An 8,974-nucleotide genomic window follows, 5' to 3' on the forward strand; every position below is an offset into this window, starting at 1 on the left:
ATGATGGCTCACTCATTCGGGAACAATTGAAATCAATATATATATTTACGCTCAGTGTGTCTTCTTGATCGCTGTTGAAAAGTTGGTTCTTTTGTAGAATTGTCCGTCTCTCTCTCTCTCTCTCTCTCTCTCTGTCGTGGTTATAGTGGATAGTTCAGAGTGACATTCATTCATGTTGTTGTAGAATGGATGTTTCGGCGGTTGTCGTTCTTCACGTTCAATGATACCGAATTCCAAGCTGCAGACTAGTAATTAATATCAAAGACTTGTTCTTATTCTGTCAGTATCGATAGTCTAAGAGTTTAACCACGTGGTATGGTTAAAACATTCAGCAATGATCTGCAACTTTCGTCCCCTCCTAATGGAGAAAAACATGGTCTCCTGATAATTTCTCAAAGTTGGGTTTTATTCGGAATTGCAGAAAAGGGGCTGTCCCAGGATGCCTGACCCTAACTGGGCTCAGGGGCGATCCTCTGATTTAGTTCAAATCAAAAGGGAATTGGATTTTCCTTCATTAAACAGTCCAAAATCATATTACACAATTTTACAAACAGTATCATACTCACTCATTCATCTTATACAACAATTAGATGTAAACCTCATATCTGAGGCTATTATATAAACAGTGTTATGGTAATGTGGCCACACCGTCTCCCATGAGCTTCCCCAAGTTGTAACAAACGGACTAGTTCGTAGCTGGATTCTTCACCGATCTTTTATACTTTCTCCGGAACATGAAATTTGTTCGTACCTCAAGTTCTGTGAGGTGGAAGAAATTCCTTTGTTCTCTATGAAAATTTACACTGCCTCTTATACTGTGTGGCCATGTGGCAGGGTCTTCTCCTCAGGAATTTACGACCTCTCTCTGACCACAGCAGCCTAGTTGAAGGAGGCAAGGGGGAGGCAGGGAGAGGGGGATGGGGTTGCTATACCCAAAGAGGTCAACGTCATGACATAGTATATGATGAACTCAATATAGCAATATAGATTGTGTCTCCTCCGTCCTCTATGATCAGTGCTACCACCTGCTGTATATAAAACCCTACTGCAGCGCAGTTTTTTGCAACTATGATTTATTACAAGGAACAAGAATTGTAACCAGATACCAAGTTCTCCACTTCAACCGAAGCTACAATTGTCATCATATACTTTTCCTTCCACCGTGTAGCGCCTTGGTCATCCTAGATAGAACAGAAAACAATAGGATAGCTGCTGTGTAGCTGTGGCTGACATTGTCTGTGGAGACGAGGTGGAGTGTCTCTGTGACGAATGACACGCGCGCGCACACACACACTTACCGTGTCCTTGTGTTGTCTTTTCCCAGGTGACCACAGACCTGTACCATGTCCTGGTAAACAAAGGCTACCAGCTGGACCACAGAGGCCTGGTCAAGGTGAAGGGGAAAGGAGAGATGACCACCTACTTCCTGACCAGCGGTCCCAATGGTACCCAGGGCAGTTAACGGACGGTCACGGGACTACCGCTGGCTGCTAATACATGAAGCGGAGAGAGATGGACAGGGAGCGAGGGGGGAGTGAGTGTGTGAGAAAAGAGAGCGAGAGGAGGGAGAGAGATGAGTAAAAAAAAGAAACAGTTCAAAGCCCTGAAGGAAATGTGTGTGTGTGTGTGTGTTTGTGTGTGTGTGTGTGTGTGTGTGTGTGCAATCATGTATTCTTATGCACACTACTTTAGGTTTGGGTCTCAAATGGCTCCCTGTATAGGCCCAGGGCCCTGGTTAAAATTAGTGCACCGTATAGGGAATACGGTGCCATATGGGACGCAAACCAGGAATTTTGTTCTCACTTCAAGGCTTTAGACACGAAGCTACTTGAAAGATATAATTAACGAATTATAGTGAAGACCTATTGCCTTAGAAGGAAATTACTGAACAAAAGGCTATATTTGTTTTGTTGTGAGCTACACAACAAATACTTCACATCCGGAGCTATTATTTATTTTTCACTGAAATGGAAGGATTTTTTTGTTGTCATGACGACCTTGTAACAAAAACTACATATGTATTATATGAAATATTCAAGGATGAGAAGGATGACAATGACCAAAGAACAAATGTTTTATTATGAGGGACTGACTCTACACACATCAACCAATTTCTGTTTGAAATGACTGCGGAAGGAACAACTGACATGACTGCGGATGGAACAACTGACATGACTGCGGATGGAACAACTGACATGACTGCAGATGGAACAACTGGCATGACTGCGGATGGAACAACTGACATGACTGCGGAAGGAACAACTGACATGACTGCAGAAGGAACAACTGACATGACTGCGGATGGAACAACTGACATGACTGCAGAAGGAACAACTGGCATGACTGCAGAAGGAACAACTGACATGACTGCAGATGGAACAACTGACATGACTGCAGATGGAACAACTGACATGACTGCAGATGGAACAACTGGCATGACTGCGGATGGAACAACTGACATGACTGCGGATGGAACAACTGACATGACTGCAGAAGGAACAACTGACATGACTGCAGATGGAACAACTGACATGACTGCAGATGGAACAACTGACATGACTGCAGAAGGAACAACTGGCATGACTGCAGATGGAACAACTGACATGACTGCAGAAGGAACAACTGGCATGACTGCAGATGGAACAACTGACATGACTGCAGAAGGAACAACTGACATGACTGCAGAAGGAACAACTGACATGACTGCGGATGGAACAACTGGCATGACTGCGGATGGAACAACTGACATGACTGCGGATGGAACAACTGACATGACTGCAGAAGGAACAACTGGCATGACTGCAGATGGAACAACTGACATGACTGCAGAAGGAACAACTGGCATGACTGCAGAAGGAACAACTGACATGACTGCGGATGGAACAACTGACATGACTGCAGAAGGAACAACTGACATGACTGCGGATGGAACAACTGACATGACTGCAGAAGGAACAACTGCAAACCTGTTGTTTTTTCAGCTTTTTCTTTCTTGTCGCTTTTGACAAGGGCCACGGAAAACAACGTCATTGTCTTTGATAGCGGCGAACACATTATTGTTTTTGACTTTGATATGCTTGCTAATATGAAAAGAGAGCTGAGAAATCTTGTCTTTGATTGTGCACTGTGAACGAAGAGAGACCACACACAAGCAGAGCAGCCTTGGATTGGATTTCTGTGTTCCTTTCAGGGCCTCTATTGTGTGCAGGGTAATTCTAACCCACATAAGGTTGTGGGTTCTCTTTTCTATGTATCATCAATGACATTCCCTCTCTAGATGTATTTTTTTGGTACAAGCCAAAACAAAAACTTTAGTGACGGACAAACAAACAACTGCATTGCTACCATGGTACCGGAGTGAGTGTTTTCATTGCTGTGAGATGTTTTATATGAAATAAGTGTGTGCGTGTGAGGCTAAGTGTATGCTGTTCTTTATCTTTAAAGGGGCATAATTTTTCACTGTGAGGTTTTTAAAGAATCTGTATGACAAGTGGGTGTGCATCCCAAATGACACCCTATTCCCTATATAGTGCACTACTTTTGATTGGAGCCCTATGGCCCCTGGTCCAAAGTAGTGTACTACATAGGGAATAGGGTGCCATTTTGGACGCACACATGCCAAATTGATGCTGCAAGGCTTATGCGTGTAGTTTTTATATCTTATACTTTGGAGTTGTGTGTTCATTCCTGATTTTATGTTTGTTGATTTGATTTAAATCACCTTTACTTCATGCCTTTTATTTTACTGTGATTATGATCACAATTCCATTCCAACCCTTAATGTCTAAAAACCCACAAATTGATTTTTTGAATCCAAATTTTGGATTGTGTTTAAAGGAGGTGGTAATCTACACACGGTGGGCCTATAGCCTACAGTACAATGTTACATGTACAGGAGAATACACAAAAGTTATCTGGTTGAACACTAGCTGTTAACTTGAAATAAGAGGTACATATAATGGTAGTATCTGTACTCCATAGTATTTGACACCATCCGATAGTATTGGTATTTAGCACATAGATGCTCTTTACCCCCCAAAGGAGTAGTTGAAACTCATCTTATGAATGTACAAAATATACTGTATGTCTATGGTGAAACTACTACTTATTATTGAAAGAAATTACCAGAAAACTAGTTTTAATGGTGCCAATACAGGCTCCCAGGTCAGGACAGGGACGTGGAAAGAGCTACTTCTGTATTATGTGAAGTACTATTGCTATTGAATAGAAATGAAGGTTTATGTCCCTTGATCCCACTTATCCCCCCAATACTGAGGCTCACTGTACTGTACCAGGGAGTAGGTTACAGTATGTAGGCCCTACCGTGGTGACTTGTGGTCTCTGTCTATCTATCTTCTTCCTCGACCTATGTCATGTTCATTAGGAACGGAAGAAAATAAGTGAAACAGGGAGGTACTACAGTACCTGAACTTGTCAAATAAGAAATGGCTTGTTTAGGTTTTTTGTGGCAAAACAGATTCCTACTGTGAACACGAGCCTAATGAACACGAGCCTGCTGATGCTGATCAACCTGTGTGTAGGAAGGAATGGTTCTCTGATTGAAGTTGTTTTGTTCCCCCTCTTTTCATTTTTTTCATCCTTTTCCCATTAGTTTCTTACTGTATTTGAGTTGAAAGGCCAACAAATACTGTTTGTTTGTTTTTCCATTCCAAAAATAACAATATAGCAGAATTGAAGAAATTAAATGGTTTGATTTCCCCTTAAAACTACATCAATACATTACTGTTTTGTGTTATTGATGATCATTTATTTATTATTATGTTACTATTCAGTGTCTTCCCCTAATCAATGTGCAATCTAGGCCTGTGTGTTTTTCTGCTGTTTCATTGCAATGCACATTTTATTAAAATAATTAGTTGGATAAGTTATTGGTAATGTCATGTTCATAATAATGGGTACCATGCCTTAAATCGCCCCTATACCTATGTAACTATACAGTAATAATACCTGCAATAACAAGACTATAGCTGTATAGGAATTTTTATGTAAATAGATGGGTTTTAGGATGGGAGTTAGCCTCGTTCCACGATCCTGATCCCATGAGCTAACATTCCGTTTCACTATATGGATTAAATGACAAGTTCACTTTTCTTTTCTTTTTTACCAATCTGTGTTTTGGATGTAAATGGCATGTTATAGAAGCATGGGGAAGTCTATTGCTGGTGGGCTAAGTTTCTTAAAACCAAGTGAAAATTGCAAAAAAAGAAAGTGTCTGGACACTTCGATGTCGATTATGGCAGCCCCCCGCACCTCTCTGATTCAGAGGGGTTGGGTTAAATGCGGAAGACACATTTCAGTTGAATGCATTCAGTTGTACAACTGACTAGGTATTCACCTTTCCCTTTTCTTTCCCTTTAACATTTCATATACATCCAAAATACAGATTTGGTCAAACAAAAGTGAACTTGTCCCTTAAAGTGAAACTAAACGAGAGCACAGTGGTCAGGATGGTGGATAGGGGCTAGTAGGGTTGGGAGTCAATTCCATTACAACTCCAGTCAATTCAGGAAGTATACTGAAAATCCAATTCCAATTATCTTCAATACTTTTCAATGAGGAAAATGTGGAATTATAATTAAGGTTAACTTTCTAAATTCACTGGAATTTAAATGGAATTGACCCCAACAATGGAGACTAGATATGAGTAGGCCTAGAGGTATAGTGTAGACCTAGGTACACTACATGGCCAAAAGTATGTGGACATGTGCTTGTCGGACATCTCATTCCAAAATCATGGGCATTAATATGGAGTTGGTCCCCCTTTGCTGCTATAACAGCCTCCACTCATCTGGGAAGGCTTTCCACTAGATGTTGGAACATTCGTAGCGTTAAGATTTCCCTTCCCTGGAACTAAGGGGCCTAACCCGAACCATGAAGAACAGCCTCAGACCGTTATTCCTCCTCCACCAAACTTTAGAATTGGCAATATGCATTTAGGCACAAAGCGTTCTCCTGGCATCCGCCAAACCCAGATTAGTCTGTTGGACTGCCAGATGGTGAAGCGTGATTCATCATTCCAGAGAACGCATTTCCACTGCTCTAGAGTCCAATGGCGGTGAGCTTTACACCACTTCAGCCGACGCTTGGCATTGCGCATTGTGATCTTAGGCTTGTGTGCAGCTGCTCGGCCATGGAAACCCATTTCATGAAGCTCCTGACAAACAGTTATTGTGCTGACGTTGCTTCCAGAGGCAATTTGGGACTCAGTAGTGAGTGTTGCAACCGAGGACAGACTATTTTTTAAACGCTTCAGCACTCGGCGGTCCTGTTCTGTGAGCTTGTGTGGCCTACCACTTTTCAGCTGAGCGTTTTTGCTCCTAGACGTTTACACTTCACAATAACAGCACTTACAGTTGTCCGGGTCAGCTCTAGCAGGGCAGAAATTTGACGAACTGACTTGTTGGAAAGGTGGCATCCTATGATGGTGCTGTATGTTGAAAGTCACTGTGCTCTTCAGTAAGGCCATTCTACTGCCAATGTTTGTCTATGGAGAATTGCATGGCTGTGTGCTCGATTTTATACACTTGCCAGCAATGGGTGTGGCTGAAGTAGCCAAATCCAGTCATTTGAAGTGGTGTCCACATACTTTTGTATATATAATGTATGTTTTTTATTTCTCAACCATAGACTTAGTTAGACGACACATCTTTCTATCTGTCCCATTATTGCGTCTTTGAGGGCATGGGCAGCGCCATTGAGATTATCTCCATTTTGAAGTAGTCAATTTCTTTGCATTCAGTTGTACAACTGACTAGGTATTCACCTCTCCATTTTCTTTCCCTTTAACATTTCATATACATCCAAAATACAGTTTTTGGAAATGTTTGCAAATGTATTAAAAATAAAAAACAGATACCTTATTTACATAAGTATTCAGACCCTTTGCTATGAGACTCGAAATTGAGCTCAGGTTCTTCCTGTTTCCATTGATCATCCTTGAGATATTTCTACAACTTGATTGGAGTCCACCTGTGGTAAATTCAATTGATTGGACATGATTTGGAAAGGCACACACCTGTCTATATAAGGTCCCACAGTTAACAGTGCATGTCAGAGCAAAAAACCAAGCCATGAGATCAAATGAATTGTCCATAGAACTCCGAGACATGATTGTGTCGAGGCACAGATCTGGGGAAGGGTACCAAAATATTTCGGCAGCAATGAAGGTCCAAAAGAACACAGTGGCCTCCATCATTCTTAAATGGAAGAAGTTTGGAACCACCAAAACTCTTCCTAGAGCTAGCCACCCGGCCAAACTGAGCGATCGGGGAGAAGGGCCTTGGTCAGGGAGATGACCAAGAACCCGATAGTCAATCTGACAGAACTCCAGAGTTCCTCTGTTGAGATGGGACAGCCTTCCAGAGGACAACCATCTCTGCAGCTCTCCACCAATCAGGCCTTTATGGTAACAGCACAACAGCACAACAACCCTAAGCACACAGCCAAGTCAACACAGGAGTGGCTTCGGGACAAGTTTCTGAATTTCCTTGAGTGGCCCAGCCAGAGCCCGGACTTGAACCCGACTGGAGAGACCTGAATATAGCTGTGCAGCAACTTTCCCCATCCAAACTGACAGACCTTGAGAGGATCTGCAGAGAAGAATGGGAGAAACTCCCCAAATACAGGTGTGCCAAGCTTGTAGTGTCATACACAAGAACACTCAAGGCTGTAATCGCTGCCAAAGGTGCTTCAATAAAAAACTGAGTAAAGGGTCTGAATAGTTATTTAAATGTGATATTTCCGTTTATTTATTATTATTTATTTATTTATTAGCAAAAATGTCAAAACCTATTTGTGCTTTGTCATTATGGAGTATTATGTGTAGATTGATGAGGGGGAAAACAAACTATTTCATCAATTTTAGAATAAGCCTGTAACATAACAAAATGTGAAAAAAGTCAAGAGGTCTGAATACTTTCCAAATGCACTGTATGTTATGGTGTAACGGGTGTCGTCGTCGGATGAGGAGGAATCGGACCAAAGCGCAGCGTGGTGAGTGTTCATGACTTTTATTGAAACTGAACACTTAAACAGAAATAACAAAGAGAATACACGAAACCGAAACAGTCCTGTCAGGTGAAGAACACTAAACAGAAAACAACTACCCAGAAAGCATCGGTGGGGAAAAGATATCTAAGTATGGTTCCCAATCAGAGACAACGATAGTCAGCTGTCCCTGATTGAGAACCATACCCGGCCAAAAACAAAGAAATACAAAACATAGAAAAAAGAACATAGAATGCTCACCCAAATCACACCCTGACAAACTAAAATAGAGACATAAAAAGCTCTCTAAGGTCAGGGCGTGACATATGGAATGTTTGCGCACGAGTATAATTCATCGGCTGATCCCTCCTGATGACCTGGATCCTTCCTTAACCCATAGGAAGTCCAACCCTGTCGACTAATTTAAAAGTATGCAAGTCCTCAATGGTAATTTCAAAGCAAAAACGAGTTATCTCCAATTAATGATCTCTATCAATTCCTCTGTTCTCAACACACCATACGGAAGTACCTAGCTAGCACCACTGGAGGGAAGTGAAAGACCACACTTTCACTTTTGTCTCTTATTCTTTTTTCAAAAAACAATTTGTTTCCATGTTTATTTATTTATAATTTTGACAGACCACATAAGCAATTTGTTTAACAATTGAATTTTAGACATTAAATATCACATTAGATGTGTCCGAAATGGTACCCTATTCCCTGTATAGTGCACTATTTTTTACCAGTGTCAATTGGGCTCTGGTCGAAAGTTATGCACTTCATATTGAATCGGGTGCTATTTGAGACATGGGCATGGTTTTGGTATTGTGTTGTTGCTGGGATGTCATATTTCCACAAGCAACTTGACAATCAATAGCCTCTAATCAAAATGTAGATTTCTGACAATATCTGATAGATGGAGCCCAGCATGTCTCTTTTTGAGAGTATCTTTTCAATGTCTGAGGGT

General features: G+C 41.4%; 1 protein-coding gene across 2 annotated transcripts in view; it reads left to right on the top strand.

Annotated features, from left to right (window-relative positions):
- Window positions 1–4,889, top strand: part of LOC120061001 (adenylate cyclase type 6-like) — an 83,640-nt gene extending 78,751 nt beyond the window's left edge. For both annotated transcript variants that reach the window (XM_039010470.1, XM_039010471.1), the window contains exon 23: window positions 1,325–4,889. In XM_039010470.1, coding sequence (XP_038866398.1) covers window positions 1,325–1,462 — 138 coding nt within the window. In that variant the 3' untranslated portion in view covers window positions 1,463–4,889. The remainder of the gene's footprint in view (window positions 1–1,324) is intronic.
- Window positions 4,890–8,974: the final 4,085 nt, after the last annotated feature.

The sequence above is a fragment of the Salvelinus namaycush genome, chromosome 16 (genome assembly GCF_016432855.1).
Source record: "Salvelinus namaycush isolate Seneca chromosome 16, SaNama_1.0, whole genome shotgun sequence".
Lineage (NCBI taxonomy): Eukaryota > Metazoa > Chordata > Actinopteri > Salmoniformes > Salmonidae > Salvelinus > Salvelinus namaycush.